Below are 26,395 nucleotides of genomic sequence, written 5' to 3'. Positions count from 1 at the left end.
ACTCGCTGTTCTTTCAAGGGTCCTGAGTTCAATTCCCAGCAACCACATGGTGGCTCATAACCACCTATAGTAAGATCTGGTGAGCAGGCAGAATGTTGTATAAATAATAAATAAATCTTTAAAAAAAAAAAACCACATAAATTAAAAAAAAAAAAAGATACTCTGGTTTTGTTCATTAACTAAAAGCTGGTAAGCTTGGGGTGGTGGTGCACACCTGTGATCCCAGCACTCAGGGAGGCAGAGGCAGGGGGATCTCTGTGAGTTCCAGGCCAGCCTGGTCTACAAAGCAAGTCCAGGACAGCCAAGGCTACACAAAGAAAGACTGTCTTGAAGCAAACCAACCAACCAACAAACAAAAAAGCTGGTATTGTTAATATTTAAAACAAATATACAAAGTTTTTCATCATATGTAAAAGCAAGGAATATCACTTAGATGCTTTCTGTTCAGATCCGTTCCTTAGATGCTGACTTTGACTTCCTTTACAAAGCTTCAAACGATTGTTCCTTTATGCAGGTGTGTGGTGTAAACAGCTGGTTACAATTATCTTATCCTCCCACAGTCCAGTCAGTTATACAATTGCATTTAATCTTATGCTAATTATGTATTCAACCTTATGTTCCATTGATTCGTGTTAACACTGATATAAAAGTTTTCCTCCTGTAACTTTGTTTCTTAATGTTCCCCACAGAGTTGTATAGTTATTACCCCCTGACTTACGTTCTGGATCTTTGCCAACTGTTAAGTTTTATCATGGCCACTTGGATGGAGCCTCCTCTGTGGCACTCTAACTGCTGCTCCTCTTAGCATCTTTTGTCAGCCTTGAAACAGTTACCGGAAGCTGGAGAGATGGCCAGTGGTTAAGATCACTCTCTGTTCTTCCAAAGGACCCAGGTTCAATTCCCAGCACCCACGTGACAGCTCACAACTGTCTGTAACAGATCCCAGTTCCAAGGGATCTGACACCTTCACCCTAATGCACATAAAATAAAAATTAAATAAAAAAAAAAAGAAGAAGAAGAAACAGTTACCAAAAGATTGACACCCCCAAGTCCCTGAGAGCAGTTCGGGTAACCTCTAAAGGGGACTAATAGGCCATGGACTATCCGAGTCACTTTTCTTGCCACTCTGGACATTGTTTTTGGGACTCAGAACTTAAACAGCTGCACTGAAGCCTTCTTTGTATCAATTAACCTCTGTCTCACCAGCTCAGATCACTTAACATCCTTCAGGACCAGCTCAACTCCTTGACTGCAGCAGCACTCCAAATTAAAAAGATTAGATCTATCTACTGAGATTGGATTTTTTTTCTCCTCCTTGAACAATGTTGCTTCTATACCAACAAATACTATCCTAACTGGTTTGAGATGGTTCCTAGAGACAGATTTCAACAAGATTTCAACCACCGCCTCCTCCTATGTATGGGCTTCTGGTTCCCCACTATTCTGATTCCTCCCCAGATCACTTCTTTCTTCCTTATTACCCTTATAATTATGTTTTACCCTGCCTTTCAAATGTCTTACGTATTGAATTTTGCCCTAAACCTAAATAAAATGCAAGCTTTCCCAATAGCTCTCACCCTACAACAGCTCCAGCTGTTCCTGAAACATCTGCAAAAAGACCTTTTAGATGCTGTGGAGAAACTGGCCCTCATGTTTGCCAACTTTCCGGCCCCTAGGAACAGAAACATTTTAATTGTGTGCTGTGGTGGTGGTTTGAGTAAACATGCTCCCCATAGGCCCATCGGGAGTGGTGCTATTAGGAGGTGTGGCCTTGTTGGAGGAAGTGTGTCACTGGGAGTCAATTTTTGAGGTTTCAAAGGTTCAAGCCAGTGTTTCACTGTCTCTTCCTGCTGCCTGCAGATCCAGATGTAGAACTCTCAACTACCTCTCCAGCACCATGTCTGCCTGCGTGCCACCGTGATGATAATGGACTAAACCTCTGAACTGTAAGCCAGTCCCAGTTAAATGTTTTCCTCTATACGAGTTGCCATGGTCATGGTGTCCCTTCACAGCAATAGAAACCCTAAGGCATGTGCTGAGGAGAGAACAGGAGTCGTCTGTGGCCACAGGCTGCAACTCGACAGTGCCTCCACCCTAGCACAGATACAGTTCTTTGCATCAGTCCTCTCCGTTTGACTGTTCCCTTCCGTTGGAAGTCTGTAGTTACTTGCTACATTCTCCTAGCTCATTTTGGTTCAGCAGTCCTGGCAGTGGGACTAGCTACTTGTGCTCTGAGTCAGCTCTATGCTCCCTTCCTCTCATGGGCCCACGCTGCCTCTACCACCTCTGCTCCTCCCCTTTTCTGCTCCTTCCCAGAAAAATCTCTCAGTTCTACTCTGTAACCAAAGTGTCTGTCTATGGCCCTCTAATAATTATTTTCCTCGGGAATGCAAGATGACAATTGAATGATCTATTGCTATGTGACCAGACTCCTTTTTCAATGGACCCAAAACTACCCACTCTGGCAAAGGACCTCCTCAGCAGAAAACAGCTATAATGCCCCTGCCTTGCTTTTTTTTAAAAAAAAAAAAAAATATCCTCTCAGAGTTAGGTATAATAATAGTTTCCTGCTGAAAGATAACACTTCCCAGCTTCCCTTGTGGAATATGGAAGTAATCTCTGCCCCTATAAGGGACCTGAATCCCATCTTCTTGTGTGACCTCTTGGCCATCTGCACACATGGGTGACAAGGATGTCCCCTCAATGTGAAAAACGTGGTCCCACCTAAGGTTAGACCAAGCCTCTTTCTTTTCGCCTTCCATTTCTCTACAGCTATCTTTTAATAATCTAACAGCTTAGAGGCCAGAGACACCATCTTAGATCTCCTGCATCTGGAATTACAAGCCATGTGGGCAGCCCAACATGGGTGCTGGGAACCAAACTCTGGTCTTCGAAAAGAACAAAAATCAATCTTAATTGCTGAACCACCTCTCCAGCCCAAGGACCGTGTTGCTGTTTGTTAGTTGCTAATGTAAGGTGTTTTTATGAGGCACACTGCTTAGATTTAGGGACTAGGGGAGCGTTAGCCATTCAACCGAAGATCACAGACATTTTTGCCCCATGTAAAACAGTTTGTTGTTTTTGACATGTTCTTTGAGATATCTCTAGGATGGGCACTATCTATGCAGGCAGTTTTGAGTTTACCAGCTGTGTTGGCATTGCTTTTCTCTTGTTTGCTGTTAGGCAGCGGGAAATGCAAACTGGATTCCAAGGTTGGGCCTTCTTTCCCTTTCTGTGTTCCCATAGAGTTTTTCCTGTCTCTGTTCTGCCCAAGCATCCCAAACAGCTGTTTTTAAAATCAAGCATTCTAATACAATGCAATCCATAGATATGCTAACTTCATATTTACACGCTAAGAGATGACAGTAAGAAAAATTATAAGTATTTGTTTTCTGTAAATAAACCATTGTTTGTATCCCCAGAACTCATAAAAGCTGGGCAGGCATGGCAATCACTTAGCCAGCATGCAAGAGTCAGAAACAAGAAATCCCCAAAGCAAGCTGGTTATCTACAATAGCCAGAATTGGCCAGCTCCAGAGTCAACAAGAAACCCTGCCTCTATAATATGGAGACTGATCATAGACACCAGACATCTTCAGGCTTAAAAACTTCTTTTAAAACATAAAATAATTGGGCTGGAGAGATGGCTCAGAGGCTAAGAGCACTCTGGCTGTTCTTCCAAAGGTCCTGAGTTCAATTCCCAGCAACCACATGGTGGTGGCTCAAAAACCATCTGTAGTGATATCTGGTACCCTCTTCTGGTGTTCAGGCATACATGGAGGAAGAACACTGTATATATAAATAAATAATAAAATAAAATAATTGGTTTTAGAGTACATAAATTGGACCTCAGTATTTAAAACCAGAGCAGCATAGTTCTCTATATTCTACTTTAATGATTCTAAATTGTTATTTTAACTTAGCTTGAACATCTGCTTGTTCATTTGAAACACCTGACTCTCACTGGGCGTGCATGAAATCTGTACATCAGCTTGGAGAGGTTGGAATACTGACTGTGGAGTTGCAGCCTGTGGTCACAGGCTCCTTCCTCAGCACATAGTTGATTTTTTCTGCTCTAGGGGCTGGAGATTTGGCAAATGTGAGGATCTGAGTTTGATCCACAGCACCCACTTAAAAAGTTGGGATGTTGGTACACACTTGTAATCTCCATGTTGGGGTTGCAGTGACAGGTACATCCCCGGTGCTGGCTCCACAGCTACAGCCCAATCAGTGAAACCCAAGTCCCAGTGAGACACTCGCCTTCACCCCAACCTTTGGGTTTCCCTGTGTAGCCCTGGCTGTCCTTGAACTCCCGGTGTAGACCAGACTGCCTTTGCCTCCTGAGTGCTGGGATTAAAGGCATATACCACCACACCCAGCTTAGGAATCCATCTTTTTTTTGTTTAAAGATTTATTTATTTTATGTATATGAATGCTCTGTTTTTACACACACCAGAAGAGGGAATCAGATTCCATTACAGATGGTTGTGAGCCACCATGTGGTTGCTGGGTATTGAACTCAGGACCTCTGGAAGAGCAGTCAGTGCTCTTAAACACTGAGCCATCTCTCCAGCCTCAGGAACCCGTCTTTTAAGCAGCAGTTTTTCTGTGATATCCTGGCCTTTGCCTGGTCAGAGGTCATGGGGTTCTTCTGTTTGACAATCATCTTCCTCATCCTCTCCGCCATGTGAGGCTTCATGGGGTCACAGCCATCCAGTTACTTCGACTCTGTGCTAGTCCTGGTGCTGGAGGGTGCTGAGCTTTATCATTAAATCAGCATTTCTCTATTTAAAGAAGAATGGACGAGTCCTGACGAGTGGCATCTGAGGATGACCTCTGACCACACACACATTTTTTTTTCTGCTTCTAACTGATGTTGCTGATATTGAAAAGCACATTGATTTTTGGGAGCAGACTTTGTGTCTGGCAGCCTTGCTACCCTCCCATATTCATCCCATTATCTTCTTCACAGAGTCCCTGAGACCCTCTACAAAGAGGTTACCTGTTAATAGAATGTTTTCATTTTTATTAATTACAGTTTATTCACTTTATAGCCCAGCTGTAGCCCCTCCCCATCCCCTCCCCATCCCACCCTCCCTCCCTCTTCTTCTCCTATGCCCCTCCTGTTAATAGAATTTAATTTTACATCTCTATTTAAAATCTGCATGCCTCTTGTTTCCTTGTTTGTTGTTTGTTTGTTTGGCTAAAGCTTCTTGTGGAATAATTGTGGTAAGAATGAAGACTCCCGTCCTGTAAACAGGCCAAGTGAAAATCTGGCTGTCAAAACTTCATCCACACCTTTTACGAGATTGGAGACGTTCCTTTCTGGTATTACTTTGTGGAGAGTACTTGTCATGAACGGGCAATGAATTTCATCCAGCCCTAACTCCAATATTTTGTAAGTTTTCATAGTATCTTGGTGCACTTTTTTGTTGTTGTTGTTGTTAACAATCGTTGCTTTAAGTCTTTGTGAGACAATTCTAACATCTGTGTAATCTCAGAGCTAGCGTTTGCTGTCTGCCGCTTCCTGTGTGAGTTGAAATTTTCCTGGTTCTTTTCTGCTGAGTTACTTTGAATTTTATCCTGTAATTCAGCATTTTTGATGAATAAACAGTCTAGTTTTATTGGACATCTTTGGTTGAAATCCACAGCACTGGGCTATATGTGATGCTGGTACGTGCTTATAATCCCAGCACTCAAGAGAAAGAAGCAAAAAGATAAGGAGTTGAAGATCTTTGGCTATAGAGCAAGTTATAGGATAGTCCAAGCTACCTGAGACCCTATCTCAGAAGAAAGCAAAAGGAATCTAGAACACTGAAGTGAATACTTGAGTTAACCATTACATATTAGGGACATGGTTTTTTATTTCCCAGCCTTTATGACTGGAAATATTTTGCATGTATATGTGATGTGGTGTGTGTGTGTGTGTGTGTGTGTGTGTGTGTGTGTGTGTATGTACACACTATGGATATGCCTGCAGAGTCCAGAGGCCGGTATAGGTGTCTTCCTTGATCATTCCTACCTTATGTTTTGAAGTATGGCCTCTCACTTAAACCCAGAGCTTGCCAAGTCAAGAGCATGTAGCTAGCCAAGTTGTCCTAAGGATCCTGTTTCCATCTCCTGTGATAGCAGGCAGGCTACCATGTTCACCTGTCATTTTTTCGTCCTAGGGGTTCAAACCCTGGTCCTCAGGCTTATGTTGCAAGTGCTTTATCCACTGAGCCATCTCCTCAACCCCTAAAAATCTTCAACTATCACTCTGTAATTGTTCTATTATAAACATTATAATTGAAAAACTTTGCAAACAAATTAAAGCATCACACATCAAAATTAACCAGAATCTCAAAGTCTATACAACTCAACAAATGTCTACACAGTTAGAAAATGCATTTGGGCCCAGTGGTAGTGGTGGATCTCTCTGAATTTGAGGCCAGCCTGGTCTACAGAGTGAGTCCCAGGATAGCCAAGGATACACACAGGGAAACCCTGTCTTGAAAAACCACACACACACACACTCAAAAAAAAAAAAAAAAAAAAGGAAAGAAAGTATTTGGACGGGAATTGTGGAGCTTCACATTACATTTTTATGCCTTCAGTATTGGATATATTTTATGAATTTATCCACGTGGCCCAAGTGGATGATGGCTAAGGATTCACAAAGGCTAGAAAGGGAAGACTGGGACTTCGGTGATGTAATGCCTACCTGCCTCCTGCCACTCATAAGCCTTGTCCCTTTCTTACAAACACTTGATGGTGGTTTATGAAAGGCATTTGAGTGCACAGGCTTGGCCACTATGGAGTAATGGGGGTGTTACCTATGGTTGTCACCTGTATCCTACTCTACTTAAGGCCAGTGACATGACAGGGTCTACTTAGCTGCTGGAAACCAAGCGATGGACAGGTGCAGTGCCCTCTATACTTTATTAGCTAGCAAATGAAAATTAAAAACAACAAATAGCAGCACAGTATTTGGATTGTTTTGTTTTTTAATGACAGGAGTATCGTACTATGTAGTTTTCTGATCCTCCTGCCTCAACCTCCTGAGTGCTCTTATTACACATACATGCTACCCTCCCTGCCCTGTGGTGTGTACGTGTGAGTGTGTGTGTGTGTGTGTGTGTGTGTATGTTACTAGAACCCTTGGGCAAGCACTCCTACACTGAGCTACTTCCCTACCCAATATCTAGCTTTACTGAGCACGTACCATGTGCCAGGCACAAATCTTAACATTTATAGAAAACTTCCTAACCTTAATATAGCTCACCCCATGAATAAGATACTTTTGCATTTTACATAAAGTAAGTTGAGGGAATAAAAAGTGGCTGGTCACACATAGAGTACCACCTATGTTATAGGCTTAAAAAAAAGATGTATTTATTATGTATACAGCATTCTGCCTGCATGTGTGCCTGCAGGCCAATAGAGGGCACCAGACCTCAGTATAGATGCTATGAGCCACCACGTGGTTGGGTTGTGGGAATTGAACTCGGGATCTTTAGAAGAACAGTGTTCTTAACCTCTGAGCCATCTCTCCAGCTATTATAAGGCTTTTAAAAACATTAGTCATTTTATTTTATTCTACAGGTAGTGACATCATCTAGATGGCACCAGGTCTGGCCAGACCCATCAGCAAAGGGGTTGGGGCTGGGCTACTGCAAAGACAACATTCCTCAAGAGTAGGCTAAGGCATCCTGAGGACCCTGGTTCTGTCTCAGTCTTTGGGAGAGCTCCCACTTCTACCCCAGATGCCTGTGGCTGGAGCAGAATACACCTGGCAAACACAGGCCCTCTCCCCATTGCTCAAGAGTAGCCAATCCTATGCAGCCATCTGTGCCAGAGGGACAAGCTCAGAAGTGGCAGATGGCGTTACAATGTAGACTCAGAACCTCAGCCTTTCCTTTCCACTCTGTGCAAAATCTTGGTCATCATCCACTTGGGCTGTATGATATGTGCCCATCGGTGCCATCTGTCCAAAGACAGAATCCAGGATGCAATCTTGACCTAACTAGCCCCTGTGAAACACACCAATGGTGGACTCACATACACAGCTTTCTGTCCCTGTGTCCTTCAGCTAGAGGCCAAAGTTCACACCCATTCCACTCTCCTATATCCTGACCCGGTGCCCAAACCTTTCAGACCCCGAGGCCTTCAGAATCCACCAAGCAGAGAAGGGCTGGTGTTCTCTGACCTCATCCTTCTTACTTGGCAGGCATCCACTCTACCTGTGGTCATTCATAGGGGAGTAGAGTCAGCAAGTCAGCTGCTGGCCAGATCAAGCAGCCAGTGAGAGGCCACACTTCAGGGCGCCTAACCCTGGCTTTCCAACATGAGCCACAACCCAAAAAGAGGTTAGCAACAGGAGCTGGATGGAGCCAGCCTCACTAGGCACCTCAGAAGAGACAGTTAAGAAAGGGTGAGGTGTTTACCCCGAGGTCAGAGCGAGCTGTCTGCACAGATGCTGGGGAGTAGTTGCGGACAAAGCCCCACAGACCCTTTCCCCACACTGAGCAGAATGTGCAGAGGTCAGAAGAAAATTCTGTGGAGTCAGCTCTCTCCATCCACGTTCCCATGGGCTTAACTCAGGTTTCCAAGTTTCCAAGTCAAGTGACTTACCCTGCTGAACCATATCACCAGATTTTTTTCCCCTTTAAAGAAAGAATATTCTACATGAACTCAGTGGCTGGCTCTTTGATCATCTCCCCCTGAGGGGGGGGTAGCCTTACCAGGCCACAGAGAAAGACTATGAAAGACAGTCCTGATGCGAACTGATAGGCTAGGGTTAGATGGAAGGGGAGAAAGACCTCCCCTATCAGTGGACTGGGAAAGGGGGCATGGGAGGAGATGAGGGAGGGAGAGTGGGATTGGGAGGGGATGAAGGTGGGGACTACAGCTGGAATACAAAGTGAATAAATTGTGATAAATTAAAAAAATAAAATGCAAAAAAAGCTAATAACCAAAAGAAATAAGTATACTAACATAAATCAGAGTAAAAATAAAAAAGTCTACTCTTGCTTCAGCAACACATATACTGAAATTTGAACAACACAGAGATTAACATGGCCCCTGTACAAGGATGATATGTGAAATCATGAATTATTCCATATTTACAAGAAAAGAAATTAAGACTATCCCAAAGCTGGAACCACGGTACATTCCTGGGGCCTCTGCATGTGGGAAGCTGAAGCAGGAGGATCACTTGAACTCAAAGATCTGAAGCCAGCCTGGATAGCAGTGAGACCTTATCTTAGATAGGAAAGAAGGGAGGGAAGAGGGAATGTAGGGAAGGGGAGAAACAGACACAGAGAGAAAGACAGATGGAAGAGGCTCCCTTCAGACTCTACTATAGATGCTGTTAGGTGAGGCTGAGAATGAGGCAGGATGATTAGACAGGCCCAGATCATAGTCAAGGCTGGCCTGGGAGAGATAGAAGTCCTTAATGTCCAGCTCTGGGGATAATCAGCAAATGGTCCCTACTGTGAGCCTCCTCACTGAAGCCTCTCCAAGCCACCTCCTTCCAAGTGAAGCAGCCAGCTTGCCCCAAACTCTCATGGCCCCTCTTCTTTCTTTTCCTAGCTGCTGACCCACAATCTATACCTTGGATCACAAACTCTGCTCCCAAGAGGACACTGTAGAGAGAGTGCCTGGCAGAAAGTGGGCATAGCATATCTACAGCCTTAACCTGTCCAACCCTAGGAGAATACTGCATCTCCAAACTATCTGGCCCTGAGACAAACAGAAAGGCCCCAAGTGGGACCCCATCTTACTACCACAGAGCAGATTCAGAAAGGCTGCATATCCTCAGATCAGCTCAGGCTGTGAGGCCCAGTCAGTGACCACAAACCACATACATCTCCTGTTTCCTGAGGAGAGGCACCTCATTCTGCACCAAACTTCTTCCCCCCCTTTTTTTTTTTCATTCTTCTCTCATACAATACATACCTACCAAAGCCTCCCACACCTCCCCTAGATCCTTTGCTGCTCTGTTTCCCTTCAGGAGGTGGGACCTGGTTCCAACCTCTTCATAGGACCACTGGACCATAGTTCCTGCTAGCCTTAGGACCTTTGCATATGCTGGGCAGGTAGGTTCAATGCTGGTCTTACTCAACCTCCACTCCCTGAGGTGCCAAGGGCAGCAGCTGCTTCTTCAGTGAATGATCTCTGCATTCTAACCCATTTGATGAACAGAGAGAAAATCCCATCCTGGAAACAGATGACAAGGCTAGAGCTAGTCTCAGCAGAAGCGTGGCAGCCCTGACCCCTGCTCCCCACCTCCCACTGGAAACCCTAAACCCCTGACTTCCTCCACTCAGCCTTAGCTATCCTGGAACTTGCTCTGTAGACCAAGCTGGCCCAGAACTCACAGAGATCCTTCTGCCTCTGCCTCCCAAGTGCTGAAATTAAAGGCATGCACCCCTACCACCCAGCAACTCTCTTGTATTCTTGAGAGATTTCTTCCTTTTTTTTTTTTTTTTCATTTTTCTCTCATACAATACATACCTACCAAAGCCTCCCACACCTCCCCTAGACCCATTGTTCCTCTGTTTCCCTTCAGAAAAGAGCAGGCCTCCCTATGATATCAACCTAACTCAGCATATCAAGATGCATAAGGCCTAGGCATATACCCTTTACTTCCTTTCCAGAGGGAATCTTTCACTCTCGGAAACAGCTAATAACCATTGGTTGTTAGCCCACACACTTGACCAGGACAGTCCAGGGTAAGACACAGAGTCTGAAGCACATGAGGCCAGGAAGCAAGCCTGGTTTTGACAGAAATCTCACACTCCTGGGGTCACCTGGACTGGCCAGTCTGCCTTATCAGGGGCCTTACTTCTGCTGCTTTGTCTTGTCAACTTCCCTCACCTCTCTTTCATGTCATTATCTCTCTCCCCTGTCGGGCCTCTTAGCCAACACCCCTAACTGGGCCGTTTCTTGTCTGTTTTCCCAGCTTAGTTCAGTGTTTGCACAGAGTATGTCTCAACAAATTCAAGCAAAGGGTTCCAGCCAAAGCCTCCTTGAGACCTTGGGGACACAGGAGCACGCCTTGGGTCCTACTAGCCCCAGCCTAGATCAGGCTCTACCTAAGCCCCCATAAAGGGCAAGTCTAGCATCTTTGCTTATAGAAGCATGCTACATGAAGCTGGCTCATCGGGGTCTGCCAGAAGGCTGCCTGGGAAGGGAAGGGAGGGCACGGTATACTCCTAGAGCTCCAAGCACTTGATTCCCCCAAACACGAGTCTCTGACCAACAGTGCAGGCCTCTACCTGATGCTAATTACTAAAAACTGCCTCTCTCTCTGCCCCCAAGGAGTCGTCTGTAATTTCTCTTCCATCACTCCTCTCCAAGCCACAGAACAGTCTGGGTACGGTGAACAGTGCGACTTGAAAGAGAAGCAGGTGACTTCTCAGCTTCCCACGGGCGGGCTAGTCCTTGCAGGGCCGCTTGGGGGCTCCAGGCACCATCTAATGCACCCAGAAGACAGAGGGAGATTGTGACGTAGGGACGCGCGCGGGGGCGGCTGCCCCTTGTGCTTACTTAAGTTAGACAGACCTACTTGCCGAAGGGTTGGAGGGAGGCACACGGAAAACAAAGCCGGCGGGGACCGGCGCAAGTGGCGGACAGCAGCAAGTAAAGGGGACGAGAACACCAAACAGGCTGGGCTACGGGAGGCCACGTCCGAGAGGGTGGCACAGACTGACACACATCCCACTTAAGATTCTTTAACCGCTTCTATGTGGGTCCAGGTGCTCCCAGTCCAAACCAAGTGGAAAAAAAAAGCCGCAGAGCTAAGTCCAGCTCTGTTTCATCAAGGAGGTTAGGGCCAAGGTGGAATCTGCAGAACCTGGTATTGCAGAAGGTGAGGCGGATCCTCGCTCGGCTCCGGAAAAAATCTAAAAGGGAAGGGCGGAACCTCATCCGCCCAAGCAAAGAGGATCTAACAGAGGTCAGGAGGGCTCAAAAACCTCAAGGGTGGGGCCGCCGTGATGGAGGAGGGGCCTGGCCGCGCCCGCTCCGCCCCACGGTGCCGCGGCTTTTGCCCGCGGAGAAAAGCAAATAAGTATGCGCGTGCGCGGGTCGTAGAGTAGCTGTTGTGTGGGTCCCTGCAAATGGGTCCCGCGGCCTAGCGCCCCAGGCGTTGTCACCCGTGACCGTGCACCGAAGCCCGCGAGGAGGGGTCGCCGCCGAGGTGAGGACTGCCGTAGTACCGGTGGTGGCGGCAGCCGGCGGGGGGTGGGGCAGGCGCGCGCCTTCTTGGGGCCGGGCGCAGACAAAGCTCCTTTGTCTCACCGTGCAGCCGGCCGAAGCTGGTTGGAGCTTCTTGGGGTTTCAGGGCCTGGGGGACTTGGGATCCAATCCGGTGACTAGGCCTACGTTCTACTCAGGTCCCCGCAGCGCCCTTGCCCTGAAGCATGGCTTCCATCCCTTCCGGCGGCTCCCTCATGGCAACCCATGACTACTATCGGCGTAAGTAGCCCCTCGCCAACCCCGCCCAGAGCGGGTCAGGGCCCTGTGTCTGACCCGCCTCCCCTCCCCAGGACGCCTGAGCTCCTTGTCAAGCAACAGCTCCTCCGGAAGTGCCGAGTACACGGGAGAGGCCGTGCCCCATTCCCCGGGTGAGTGTAAGAACCAGCCCGCAGAAGGCGGGGATGAACGATGAGTGGGGATCGTGGAGAGGGATGGGACCCCACCGGATAGCAACATCGTGACTCTCGTTTGCTCCTCTCAGGTCTCCCCAAAGCCAATCCCGGCCACTGGTGGACCAGCTTCTTTTTCGGGAAGTCCACCGTTCCATTCATGTCCACAGTGTTGGAGTCTCCTGAGCAGTGAGTCCATCTTCCATGAGGTTGTGAGGGTGGCCCAATTCAAGCAGATTCTGACCCACTGACTTATGCTCTCCCTACAGCTCAGCAGAGTCCTCCCAGACCCCCAGAAGCTCGATCACCAGTGACCTGGCTCCTGAAACCATGAAGCAGCAGCCAGTCATCCATCCTGGCCAGGCCAACACCAAGGCCCCGTCCTGATCTGGCAGAATCACCAGCCAACCCCACCTTAAGTGGTACTAGGCCAGAGTCCCACCTACCCATCCTACCCGGTAAACTAGGAAGGCTGCAGTAAGCAACAGACACCAGCAGGAGCTGGAGGGGGCCCCTCTTGGGTCATACCACTGACCCCGTAACTGTGCCTTGAACCAAGCAAAAAATAAACAGCTAGCATCCGTCCTCCCCGTGGTGTGTTTTGAGACATTACTGAGTCCAGCCTTTTTTCCCCGCTTGGTGCTATTCTGTTCCTAGGCCTTCCTAACAGCTCTTTTGAGACTCTTAATATCTCTGAATCTGGTGAGGTGCTCTCTCGAGTGGGCCTGGCCCAAGAAGCTGGGGTGCCACTACTTCTGGAGAGCCTAGGGTAGCAGTTAGCCATAGGTGTACAGTCCAGGGCAAGGCTGTGCCTCTGCCTGAGTTTGGAAGCTCTCAGCTGAAGGGAACCCAATGCCTAAGCAGGAACTTGGTGGATGACCTTGGGTCAGGCCCCTCCTAGCTACTTGCTGCATGGCTAGTTCCCCAAGGCTGGGGATACCTTCAGGGTAAGTTGCCTTGGGAGCTGTTGGGAGTGGCTTAAGCCAGCAATGTAAGGCTGGAGTCTTAGGTGTAGCACAGCAGGCTTTCCTGCAGCCTCACCCTTGTGGCCCTTCTGCTGTAAACAGCTGCTCTCTCCCAAGGGAACTGGGGCCTGTGCCTCTGACAGCTAAGCCTCCCTCTCCCGCTGCCTGCCCTTAGGGTATCCAGGTGGCTTGTGGATTGCTGCCCTTACTTCTGAGCAGGTTTTAGGTGGAGGAGGCTCTTTTCACCTTTAATAGATTCAGAACTAGAAATGTGATCCACTCAGGCCAAAATGTTCAGTAAGGCCCACAGAGCTGCTGATTGCTGCTGCTTGTTACCAGAGCCGGACACTAGGGACGGCCAGCAGCTCTGGGCAACAAGCAGCACTGATCCATCTTCCCATGTACTCTGTTCCCATAGTTCCTTCCCCCACAGCCTTCTGACCTGCAGACTGAGGTCACAAGCTGTGGTTTCCCTGAGGTCAGGTTGTACAGCTGCATCCAGCAGAACTGGGAAATGACTTTTAGTGACTTGCAGAAGGGTTACAGAAAAAAATTGGGAATACCAGTACGAAAAATGATCCTAAGATAGGAAAGAATTTGGGATCCACTCTGGAACTTGGGTGATAAAAACCTCAGAAACAATGGGCCTAGTGCTGGGTACACTGTAGCTTTTGGAACAACCCCTACAATCTCAAAACAGGGCTGATCTGTTTACAAGAGGTCTGTTGACGTACGCAGTGCTGCCAGGACTTTGTTCTCAGAATTTCACATTAGACTTTGAAAGTGTATTCAGCCCAGGCAGCCGCATCCAAATTGTACCACAAGGTTTTTGCCATTAGCACCTGTGGGTTTGGGTAGATCCCTCTTTGAAAAGTCCCTGAGGCTTCTGTAGTCATCCTTTCTCATAGTAAGGCATTCAAGGAACCAGGCCAGTTCTTCCCACAAGGCCTTGCTGCCATGAAGTCACCCATAGCTACTAACATTCCGTCTAGCTGGAACTGAGGACATACCTCAGCTGCTAACGGCTTGCCTTGCAGGTGTGAAGACCTGAGTTGAGCTTTGGTGCTTTGCTACCTCAGTACTGGGGGCTGCAGATTCCTGGGATTAGCTAGTCATCTGCCCTAGCCCAATGGTGAAAGATCCTTTCTTTTAAAAAAAAGAATAATAAGGCACGTGAGGAACAGCATCTGAAGCTGTCCTCTCATCTTTACATGGAAACACTAGATTCTTTAAAAAAAAAAAAAAAATCAGGAAGGAGGAGATACATATTTCACCTTTCACAACGTAAGCTGGAGACGGGTGGGAGGGGTTAGAACCAGCAAAATTTAAACAGTTCCTTCAGACAATGAGTTCTTGTTCTAGTGAGCCCACTAGTTTCACGTGCAGAAACACTGCAGCGGTGATGACGGATGGTGTAAAGGCCTGTTTCTGGACATCTCTCTGATGTAAACCTGGAAGAAGTAGTTTGAGACCGACAGACAGACAGATACTCTTCTTCTCCAACAGTCAATATAAACATTTGTGGAAGAAAATCAAGCCACAGCTGTGGAGCTAATTTCTGTGGCACATGTTTAAGTATAATAGAATTATAACTGATGACTTCGGGGTGTGGATATACCAGATTGTCAGGATTTTTCCTACAAATCATGAGTAATGTCTGTATGTACAACCTAAAGGTTTCATAGACCAAGTTGGTCTTAAACTTGCTGTGCTGAGGATGCGCCCTTGAACTTTCGATCTTCCTCCTCCTACCTCCCATATACTAGTATTTCAGGTATGTACCACCACGCCTGGTGTGTCCGTGCTAGGGATAGAACCCAAGACTTCATGCATGTTAGGCATGTGCGCTATCAACCGAGCTACGACCCCAGCACCTAAGCTAATTTAAAAGAATTCTAAGTGAATCATTTCAGTCCTTACAGCTTTGACTACTCAAGATAAGATTCCATTCCACCAGGTATTTGAAAGGTACTTTGAAAAAGTATCCGTCAATGAGCTGGATGTGGTGGCATACACCTATAGTCCCAGCATGAGGAGGCAGAGGCTGGTGGAGCTCTGAATTTAAAGCCAGCCTGGCCTATAAAGCTAGTTCCCGGATGGCCAGGGCTGCACAGAGAAATCCTGTCTCAAAACACATCAAAACAGCCCATCGGCGTTTTTGTTTTTGTTTTTTTCATAATCTGAAACAAGTCTTATGTTTGCACTCAATGATTAATCTTTCCTCTCCAAATGATAATGTGTAACCTTACCACAGATGGAATTTTCCTAGTATGCTTTGCATGCAGGTGGTTTTTCTTATTATTTTTAGGGCCCCTAGTGCCAGTGGAAACCAGGGAGTCAGCAGCCAGCATGCCACTGAAGAAAACCCCTGCAGGCACTGCAGCAGCATGCCCTTTGTTGCACAGCTTCTGGTAGTCCTACAAACCCAAGCGCACCTACCACTTCCTTCCTGTGTAAAAAGCAGGAGGTCACAGCAGATCAACCTAAGTTGATGTTTCCTTAGGAATGACCCCAAAGCTGAATTAATATCTCAGTTTCTCAAGCCTGAACAAACTTGAGGTTGTAAGATGCCTTTTTTATAAAGTAAATTCCTGAAAAGTTCATTTAAACTTTCACTCTGCTTGCATTCCTATTCATTCAAGTTATGCTCATGAAGGTTTCACGAGGAATCCACACCCAATTCGCTCTTGCTGACGAGTCAGACCAACATCATTCCCTGTTCTCCTTCCTCTGTATTTTGCTCTTGGGTTCCATTTCTCATTGCAGCATTTTAAATACCCAGTAGAATTAAACTTATTATAAACCCTGGTAAGAAGGAAAAAAAAAAAGTCTCTCAGTGGGTCTTAAACTATGGGTTATGACCCCTTTGAGAAACCTCTCCAAAAATATAATTCGTAACACTAGCAAAATTACAGCTATGAAGTAGCACGAAAATAATTTTATGGTTGGAGGTCACCATAACATGAACTGTATTAAAGGGTCGCAGCATTAGGAAGGTTAAGGACTACTGGTCCAGCTGTACTGTATTCGGTGTTGACAGGTCTGGAAACATACCTGTTTTTATTTTATTATTTTATTTTACCAACACTCTTAAAGATTAGATCATGTGATCTCTAAGAACATTTGACTTTGTTTCTGAGAGATTTTAGGAATATTTCATGAGCGCTCATCTCTAGATGAGCAGTCTAAACAGAATTGTAAGAGGTTTGTTTTGTTGTGTTTTATATTTTCATATTTGTTTCTGAAGCAGGGTTTCTTTATGTAGCTCTGGCTCTCCTGGAACTCACTATGTAGACCAAGGTGGCCTCTAACTCACAGATCTGCCTGCCTCTGCCTCCCAAGTGCTAGGATTAAAGGCGTGCACCACCACACCCAAGGTTGTGCCCTCTGGAAGTGTTGAAGGACTGTGTACATATACAAACAGCCAAAGTTGCACAGGCACACAGCTTTCATTTTTAGAATGCTTAGCTCTGGATCAGTTTATGTCCACTTGGATTTTTATACAAATTGTGTTCTTTTTATTTTATCTTGGTTTTTTTTGTTTGTTTGTTTTTTGTTTTTTTTTTTTTTTTTTTCTGAGGCAGAGTCTCTATGCAGTCCTAGCAATCCTGGAATTTACTTCTTAGACCAGGCTGGCCTCAAACTCACAGATAATCTGCTGCCTCTGTCTCTGCTGGGATTAAAGGTGTGTGCTGCCAAGCCCAGCCCAAATTCTGTTCTTGGTGAAAAGGAAAGGCACAGTTACTCAGAGAACAGAAATTTTTGACTAAAGTCTATGCAAAGGACTTAGTTTTAAGAGTTTTCATTTGCCCCATTTCCAAATGTTTTCCTGTGTTCTCCCACATCCCTGGAAATTGAAAGACAGCTTGACTTTCCAAACAGTGTCAATTCTTGAACATAGGACATTTTCTAAAAGGAAGTAGGGACATGTTCAGCCGTTGTGAGAGGTCAGTCTGAAGGTAGCTGATAAATACATGCTGAGATGGTTACACTCACTTCCAGTAAGGCAGCTTCAGGTAGGTGCTTTTGGGGTACGCCCCCTCAGAACTGGGGCTCTAATATTCAAGTAGATGGAGCTGCCATGAGAAGCAGATAGTCTGGCTGGACTTCAGGGGTCAAGCATGGGTTCAAGACACATGAGGAAAGCAGACTTGGACCAGAGCCATCAGGGAAGACTCAGAGCCAAACTGGAAGGGGAGAATGGAGGATGGGCCAGAGCATGAGGTCAGTAGTTTTCCAGAGAGGGTGTTATCCTGCCTCAGGAGCTCAGGACAAAAACATCTATTTCTGAAGGGAAAGGACCTGGAACTCTAAAACGAAACACAAAACGCACAAGCCCGAACTGAATCTGACTCTAGAATGGAGGACAGTGCCTCACAAAGAAGAGCTGCCTCTGCCCACATGGTTAAGAATATCCCAGCACTCAGGAGGCAGAGGCAGGTGCCTGAGTTCAAGGCCAGCCTGGTCTACAAAGTGAGTTCCAGGACAGCCAGGGCTATTGTACAAAGAAACCCTGTCTTGGTGTGTGTCGGGGGGAGGGGGAACTGGCTGTTACTGGCTCCGTGAGCTTTCCTCTACCTGTGCAGGCTCCAGGTGATCAGGTATCTCAGTATGCCTCACTGGGCACCAGAAACTGCAGGAAAGAAGTTTCATATCCTTTTATCTGTCTTCAGCTTCCTAGATGGTACTCTTCAAGCAAAGGCAAGGTTAGAGAGAGAAAATCATGCAAACTTGTTCTGAGTTTTATGTGGCCGTAAAAGCCTGCAAAATTGAGGTGCCAAGGAGTGGGGGGATGTGTTTTTGGACAGTTGAGCAGAGGAATGATCAAGGACAGGTATATTCTGAAAGTGATATGCTGGCAAGAACTCCGCAAGGCCTGTTGTCTAGACTCTTCTTGGCTTCTCTGTCACATGAAGTCTTCACAGAAAGGAGGGCAAAGCCAGAGAGTGATCTCCCAGAGTTTGTGGACTGCCTCCTGGAGGAGGATAGATGAGAAAAGAATATGGCTGCCTCTTTACTCTTTCCTTGACAACATGCAGTATTTGAGGTATGTTTGGTATGTTTCCTAGCCCTTCACCTCAGTAAAATGAAGGATGGTGCACACCTTCATCAGAGGTCCAGGATAATCATGAGGCCTTCTTCTGTGGGTCCTGGCCATGTCCAAGGAGCTCAGACCAGGTTCTCATACCTGGTGATGCCTGAGAGTTTCTCACACAGGTCTTTGAAGCAAGGTCTCTGCTTGGGGTCCTGGCTCCAACAGTCAAGCATCAGCTTGTGTATGTTAGGTGGGCACTCCAGGGGGCAGGGCATGCGGTAGCCGGCATTCACCCTCAGGAAGGCCTCGTGATTGGACATGCCTGTGGTCCATGGGAGAAGAGAAATGAGAACTAGGAGGCTGATGTCCACCCTCCAATCCCTGGAAGCCACACCCAACTACCATTGGTTCCTCCCTGGATGTAGTCCCTTGCAAGAATGACCATCACCATGCTCTGGAAACTTTCTAGCACACTGTGACAGTTGCCTTCCCTGTAGACAGTGTCTCCAGGACAGGTGATCCCAGCAGCATGCTCTGGATGCTCAAGGAATGGAACAGGGGTGGAGTCTGGCTGAACCTCCTGTCAGCTCTGTCAGCCAACCATTGAAGACCTGCCCCCACTCCACCTCACTGCCTGTCCACAGCTGGGGACGTTCTTGAGGCAACGGCAATACCTGGGTAGGGCATCTGCCCCCTGCTGAAAATTTCATGAAGGAGAATCCCAAAAGACCAGACGTCAGATTTGATGGAGTAATGCCCTCTAGAGAGTGCCTCGGGCGCCGTCCATTTGTAGGGGATGTTGTGGTCGTGAGAAAGGTAGATGTCCTCCTGTAATAGGATGGCTCATGGTAAGGTTCTGACGGTAGAGGGATCTGCAGCTTGTACTCTTCCTGTGTAGCGCTGACTGCCATGGACGCCAAGGTCCCAGTGGGTACAAACACACTGCCTGTTGCAGTCTGACCTACTGACATCACCCCACTGCAACCAGAGGTTGCTGTCACCAATCATGTCTAGGCCCTGTGTATCATTGTAACAGTGAAAGTGCCAAGTCACTGGGATTCTAGGTGGAGGAGGACAAGGGCAGAGCTGCAATGTGTGGAGACAGGAAAAGCCCAAGGTACATGGCTGTCTGGCTAGGTACTCATAGCTGGGCCAATGTGGCATGAACAAGGCTTGTCACTGTATGAATAAAGCCGTCCCCTTGCCTTTTAACACCACCCTATCAAGAACCCATCTTGCTTATGGCTGGGTTAAGCTCAAGGCTTGGGAGATAAAACCTCATATTACTGCTTCTGGCTTCTGCCTCCAAGGGTTCCTACCTTGACAAGCCTGGCCAGCCCAAAGTCCCCCACTTTGCAGAGATTGTTCTCTGTAACAAGAACGTTCCTAGCAGCCAGGTCACGATGGATGTAATTCTGAGATTCCAGGTAGCACATGCCCTCAGCAACCTGCGATGCAAAGTCCACCAGCTCGGAAACAGGCAGGGCTTTCTCATCAGAGTCTGTAGGGTTGATCAGAGGCCAGAGTTAGCTGGCCAGAGCCCAGTCCTCATTTACTGTAGCTATGAAGGCTCCAGCAAAGGGTCTGGCTTAATTGCAAAGTGGAAAGGCCTAGACCTTCTACAGTTATGTACCTAGAGACAAAGAGCACTCACATACTTTTATCTTCTTTTCTGAACTTACCTGTACTTCTTCAGATTTTGTGATTAGCAATTGGTAACTTTAAGTAACTTACTTTTTTCCTTTGTTGTGTATGTGTAATGTGTATGTGTACATGTGTACATGTGTGTGGAGGTCATAGGACAGCCCTGGGTGTGAGTCTTAACCTTTGACACGTTTGAGGAGGATTTTGTTTTTTGCTCCTGAGATAAAACAAGGATTGTCCCTCTGCCTCCCATCTCACTGTAGGAGCCTAGGGAGAACAGATGCATCCTTCTATGCTGGCTTTACCTTAGTTCTGGAGATCTGAACGCAGGCCTTCATGCTTGCATAGCAAGCACCATACCCAAAGAGCCCTCTCTCTAGCTTTTTTAAAAATTTGTGTGTATGAGGGGATGTAGTATGTGTGGTGTGGTGCATGTACTTGTTACTGTGAGTATGTGCACATGTGTATGTGTGTATATCTTTCCTTGATTGTCATCCATCTTTAGTTTTGGGGGCCTTGGGGGAGGGCAGAGGTTCAGGACAAAGTTTCTCTGTATAGTCTTGGAGCTCGCTCTGTAGACCAGGCTGGACTCAAACTCGGAGATCAGCCTGCCTCTTCCTCCAAGTGCAGGGTTTAAATACATATGTCAGTATGCCTGGCTTCCATTTTTAGTTTTTAAAAATATTTTATGTATGTATGTGCATGTATGTCTGTGTACCACATGGAGGGCTGGTGTCTGCAGAGGCCAAAAGAGGGTGTCAGCTCCCCTCGACTGGAGTTATGGATGGTGAGCCACCATGTGGGTACTGGGAACTAAACCCTGGTCCTGTGCAAAAACATTAAGTGCCCTTAACCATTGAGCAACCTTTCTAGTCTCCCACTAACCACCACTTAACACAATTTAAGTAACTTCTCTCTCTCCTCTTTTTTTCAAGACAAGGTTTCTCTGTGTAGCCCTGGCTGTCGGACTCACTTTGTAGGCTGGCTTCAAATTCACAGAGCTCTGCCTGCCTGTGCCTCCCAGTGCTGGGATTAAAGGCATGCACCACCACACCTGGTTTAAGTAACTTCTTAAGAAAGAAAACAACTCATCTGGAAGATCCTGACTGTTTTGTGTAGGTCAAGTAGGAACACGTGGGGTCTACTGCTCCTTAAACACTTTCAGCCCCAGGAAAGAAGGGTAAAGCTTGCCAATTACCTCGCAATAGCTGCAGCAGGCTTCCCTTGGGCATGAGCTCTGTGATGATGTAGACAGGGTCTCCTGCAGTTGCGATAGCATACAGTGACAGGATGTGCTTGTGCCGCAGCTTCTTCATGGCCTGGATCTCAGACTGGAAGGTGTGCTGGTGCAGGAGATTGTCTGAGAGGCATCAGTCTCAGTGAATACAGCCCTTGACCTTTGCCCCAAGCAGGAGGCCCAGACCTCCTGAAGCAGCTCAGTAAATATGGTCAGCCTAGGAAGACAAAGGCTAGCCTCCAAGCTAGAACACTAAAGCCTCCACAACTCAGGCCTCAGTGCCTCAAGCCTGATGTGTCCATCTGCCCTCCTATGCCCCACTTGGCCATAATCACCACAGTCAACATTTCCCAGCTGGATGTTTTCAAGGTCTTGGTTGACCTCATTCTTGAGGTATTGGGTATAGACAAGAGGGTGAAGCTAGGCTTTTAGGTGAAACTCAAATTTCCAGTGACTTGCTTCAATTAAAATGGGTACAATTGAAAGGATTATTCCCACCATAATGTTGTTGGTGCCCAGTGAGTATGTTGCGACACGCTCAGTGGGGTAAGACTGGAAATGACCACTGGCAGCAATAGTGGGAAACTAACATGCGATCAAGTTGAGTTGGGTTGGACCTGCTCACCTCTAGAGATCACCTTCACAGCCACACGGACCTGGCCTTTCCAGAGCCCTTCGAAGACCTCCCCAAAGTAGCCGGCCCCCAGCTTCTTACAGAGGGTGAACTCCTCCCTTGGCCTCTCCCAGTCATCCCAGTGGGGCAAGGGCTCAGTTTTGTGCTGAAGAGACAGAAAGGGCAATGATGGTGGGTGGAGGGATGTTGGGTCACCCAGGTTGTCTCCAGGAAGGATTTGCTCTAAACCCCTCATAAGGAGCCCTATTTATCTTTAAATTTAGAGCCACATCCAGCATAGTAGTGTCTAAGTGGCCTGCATAAAAATGCTGCTGTCTTCATCCACCAAGGTCAAGGTTTGGTTCTTAGCACAACTGAGCTCTGGTGAATTAGTGCAATAAGAGTGATAGCCAAGGAGAATGCTGTCTCCTGAGTCCCTCCTGCCCACATGTTGCACTCTGACCCTGAGCAACTATGTCACAGAGGAACCAGTGGCCTACCTTCCAGCACGGTATGGTCAGCTGCAGGCCATGGGACAGGCTCTGGATCTTGTGGTAGTCCACAAGCTCAGACAGGCTGGAGAAGGACACTGCCTCATTCAGGTGCAGCCGGCCCCCATTGTTCCTCCAGATCCTGTAATGTCGCACGGCCTGAGCATCCCGCACTGGGGTGGGTGGCCGGCGGAAGGAGGCATAAGCAGACATCCTGTCCTGTATGCCCCCCACTTTGCCTCCCCTGTTCCCAGCCTGGACATTGCCTGTACTTGGCTACCTGGCACTCCTGTCATGAGCCATGGCTACTCTGTTCCTTGCACTCCTGGGTTTTGGGGTCACAAGCACAGTGGAACACTTGTGGAGCCTTGGCTTTCATGACACATAGGTCATGCCAGCCACAAAGGAAAACCACCCAACCTGAAAGTGAGTAGCTGGACCACAGGGAAAGGTCAGGGCTTCCAGAGGAAGAGGCTTTACAATCAGAGGAAAGGCAGGTCACCATGCAGTCAGGAAGGCCTGAGGGTTAGCATAGGCAAGGGAGATCTGGGAAGCAGTACCAGAGAGGACATAGTCTGCTCCTGGCTTCTGGCTGACTCTGATCAGGAAGGCACCCTTCGAGTTGTCTGCAGCCTGCAGCCTGTGCATGGCCTCTGAGCGGGAGATGCAACCAAAGAACCACCTGCAGAGGAGAGCGTCAGCCTCAGCCTAGCATACCCTCACCCAGCCCCACATCCATCCTGTCTCCCAACTATCTAACCCTTGCCATGCCTATGCAGAGTTCCGAATGCCCCCTGGCTCCCATCTCACACTCCAAATCCTAGCTATGGTGCCTCTCATGCTGCTCCCAACCTTGCAGAGGCCTCTTCGACCATCATGGACCCTGAAAGTCCTAAATGGCTGGTTCTGGACACCAGAAAAGATCCTAGTGGCTCAGAAGTGAGATGGGCCAAGCACTGCCTACCATCCTGCTCTGGATGATGGTCACTTGTGGAAGAGACACCCCACCCCACCCCCGGCAAAAAAAAGCTGAAATCCCGTCACGTGAATATCTCTTAACATGTTGTGGGACCTGAGCTATAGACAACAGCTTGGCCCAGAAGTAGGTGGGAGAAGGGTCTCAACAGCAGCTCCCTGGTGCTGCAGTGTTGGCTTATACTTTCATACACATAATCACTTAGCCATTTGCACATGTCCAATTATGTGCACAGACATGCAATGAGATGCAAAAGGGCATGTGTCATCATATTCATACCCAAGCGTGCACTCCCAAGGCACTGACACTTGTGCTCACGCATACCCATCCCTGCATTTACATTTGCATCCTTACACAAGCATGCATACATACTAATCAGCACACCCTCATGTACATGCACAGACACAGTGACACACAGGCATGTACTCTCCCATTCAAAAGGATTTATACATACTGGCTTGCAGCACAAGGGACGGACATGCCTAAAACGGAACTACACGTGGAAGTCCTTGGAGTTCATGGGTATTCTCTACTCATGGAATCTGCAACTCCCTCAAAAGCCGCTGGAACATGGGCTCCGCACAGGAACCTAAGATTCAGCTCAAGCCCTTGAAGCCCACCTCCTCAGGTCCTGCAAAGCTAGAGAATCTCTCCTGCTCACCACTCTGACCACTTTGCCTCCTCAGCTTTGCTCCTCGTCTGACCTCTTCACCTGTGCTAGATTCTTAGGACCTCGGGGCCTTTGTTCTTGCTATGTTAGCCACATGATCTCTCTCTCTCTCTCTCTCTCTCTCTCTCTCTCTCTCTCTGTCTCTCTCTCTCTCTCTCTGTCTCTCTCTCTCTCTCTCTGACAGGACCTCACTATGTCAACCAGGCTACCCTGGAATTTAGACCTCCACCTGCCTTTAGAGAGCCATATGTGAAAGGCATGTGCCACCGCCTGGCTCTTCTCAGCCTTTTACGCACACTACCCATGCCCACCTTGTTCCCATCGTGAGACCCTTGTCTCTGGAACTGTCCCAGGTACCATGTAGCACTCTTGTTTCTTGTCTGTGTGTTCACAATCTTCCACTGAGCACAACAGGTTCTCATTGTGAGATGAGGAGTTGAGGGTCTCAGGAGCAAAACAGTAAGAACCCCCTCCTGTTGGACCCTTCCCAGCCTTAGCCCAGAGTGTCCTGCATAGTTTGGGTCCTTTAGTGGCTAGGAACATGCCCATACCAGGTACTACTGTAGTTCCTCAAAGCCTCTAAGGGCTCAGGTATGTGGGTGGCCAGGAACAGTGGGCTAGGGTGCTTGAGGGGAGACGAAAACACCTACCACCAAATTTGCACCATGTACCCCCCGACGGGTGATATAGATAGGTGTGCCCCAGCAGCCTTCTGTCTCCCTTAACTAGGTCGCACATCTGGTTTCGGCTGTTTGTAAAGAGAGCAAACTTCACACCCTAAGCAGCTCTTGAATTCCCACACAGATCTTGTCTCTTGCAGCCAGCATCCTAAAAATCCACACTGGGCCCTTCTGTCCCACCTAGGTCCTAGCAGAGTTGTCCTTGTGGCTGGGAAGTGGTCATGAGTGGGTCCAAAGGAGAGGTCCTATCTCCCAGTGTCACACAGAGGTACAGCCCCATCCCCAACCCCATGTGACAGGATGTTAAGGATCAGAGTGTGACCAACTGAATGTCTAACTAGGATCTTATACCCTCTGGCTTCCCCAGTCTACCCCGGTGCCCACCCCTCCCTCTGTGCCAACTCCCCAGGGCCACTCACGGCTCAGACTCCACAGTTTCCTTCTCAGCCAGGTAATTGTAGGGCACGTAGCCTTCAGCCAAGGCCTTGCCTTCCGCATCCAGTAGGGTGGCCCACCACCACTGTTCCTCCTTTCTGGTAACATGGAGGAGGTCTCCTGCCTGAAAGCTCAGTTCCTCATCTGTTCTCGCCTTGAAGTCCCAGAGGCCCATGTACTTAGGGCCCAGGTGGGCCTTGTCCCAAGACACCATGGCAGGCTCAGTGGCAGAGCCAACTGTGGGCAGCTTGTAGACACTGGCTGCTGGGACGGGTAGGAGAGGCTTTTCCCAGCAAGCTAGTCACACCTACTTCCTCATGATGGGTAGGAGAGCAGCCACACCCAGCACTGGGATTGGAGATGGACTGTCCTGGCTCCATCCCAAAGGCCCTTCTGGCCCCTGTCTGTTCTTTTGTCCACAGATAAAACCATGCTGGGTACTCACACTCGTCTTCAGTGGGAGCCTGCCATCTAAACCACCTCTTGACAAGACCCAGCCAGTTACACAGACTATCTCATTAGATGCTGGGTATACAGGGATCAGCTGACCCCTTGGCCCCCCCTGGAGTGTGAGCATTGGAGCTAAAGGAAAGGGAGGGGAACCGTAGAGATCAATTTCAAGGATGGTGGGTAGGCAGCTAGAACAGAGTAGAGAGCCAAGTGCTGCCTTTTCTACATAAATAAACAAACAACAAAGTCCTATACACTGGCTGGTACCTCCTGCCAATGGAGAAGGCCTCCCTCCTGCACACACATAAACAATGAGGGTTGTTGGGGACTTGTCAGCCCTGACAGCCACCTTCCTCGGCAGGTATCCACCCACTAGACATTGGCAGGACTAGATCTAGGCATGGCCTCAAGGAAATCAGGCAGGGCCTGAGTTGGAGGCAAAGAAGAGACTGGTGGGATTGAGCGAGAGAAGGGCCTGCATGAGACCTCTGAACCGAAAGAGAATACCCTAGCCTAAGCTTCTGCCACAACAGCCACCCAGGACAGCATGCTAGACCACAACATGAC

The 26,395-nt window shown here is 47.9% G+C and overlaps 2 protein-coding genes and 1 pseudogene across 5 annotated transcripts; 2 read left to right on the top strand and 1 right to left on the bottom strand.

Annotated features, from left to right (window-relative positions):
• Nucleotides 1–9,008: 9,008 nt before the first annotated feature.
• LOC132653918 (U6 spliceosomal RNA) lies at nt 9,009–9,108 on the top strand (annotated as a pseudogene).
• A 2,457-nt stretch (nt 9,109–11,565) lies between these two features.
• Nucleotides 11,566–13,217, top strand: Ppdpf (pancreatic progenitor cell differentiation and proliferation factor). 2 transcript variants are annotated; one of them, XM_060382705.1, is made up of 5 exons: nt 11,566–11,854; nt 12,381–12,462; nt 12,534–12,611; nt 12,725–12,821; nt 12,902–13,217. In XM_060382705.1, the coding sequence occupies exons 2-5, from the start codon at nt 12,408–12,410 to the stop codon at nt 13,017–13,019; spliced, it is 348 nt and encodes a 115-aa protein (XP_060238688.1). In that variant the 5' UTR covers nt 11,566–11,854; nt 12,381–12,407; the 3' UTR covers nt 13,020–13,217. The 2 variants fall into 2 exon arrangements, with proteins under 2 accessions (XP_060238688.1, XP_021503476.1); XM_021647801.2 differs by lacking the exon at nt 11,566–11,854 and adding an exon at nt 11,994–12,184.
• Nucleotides 13,218–16,803: 3,586 nt separating this feature from the next.
• Ptk6 (protein tyrosine kinase 6) lies at nt 16,804–25,619 on the bottom strand. Of its 3 annotated transcripts, XR_002476791.2 has the most exons (9): nt 25,363–25,619; nt 23,178–23,299; nt 22,627–22,790; nt 22,139–22,292; nt 21,475–21,636; nt 19,952–20,133; nt 19,307–19,460; nt 18,702–18,954; nt 16,804–18,572 (listed from the first exon to the last, which is right to left on the bottom strand). XR_002476791.2 is itself a non-coding variant. In XM_021647600.2 (8 exons), the coding sequence occupies exons 1-8, from the start codon at nt 25,590–25,592 to the stop codon at nt 18,767–18,769; spliced, it is 1,356 nt and encodes a 451-aa protein (XP_021503275.1). In that variant the 5' UTR covers nt 25,593–25,619; the 3' UTR covers nt 16,804–18,766. The 3 variants fall into 3 exon arrangements, 2 of the variants coding, with proteins under 2 accessions (XP_021503275.1, XP_021503286.1); XM_021647600.2 differs by having other exon boundaries at nt 16,804–18,954; XM_021647611.2 differs by having other exon boundaries at nt 16,804–18,954; nt 21,475–21,537.
• Between the last annotated feature and the right edge of the window lie 776 nt (nt 25,620–26,395).

This window comes from Meriones unguiculatus, chromosome 4 (assembly GCF_030254825.1).
Source record: "Meriones unguiculatus strain TT.TT164.6M chromosome 4, Bangor_MerUng_6.1, whole genome shotgun sequence".
Taxonomy (NCBI): Eukaryota; Metazoa; Chordata; class Mammalia; order Rodentia; family Muridae; genus Meriones; species Meriones unguiculatus.
The sequence above is the reverse complement of the archived record's forward strand: the minus strand, read 5'-3'. Positions and strand labels throughout refer to the sequence as shown.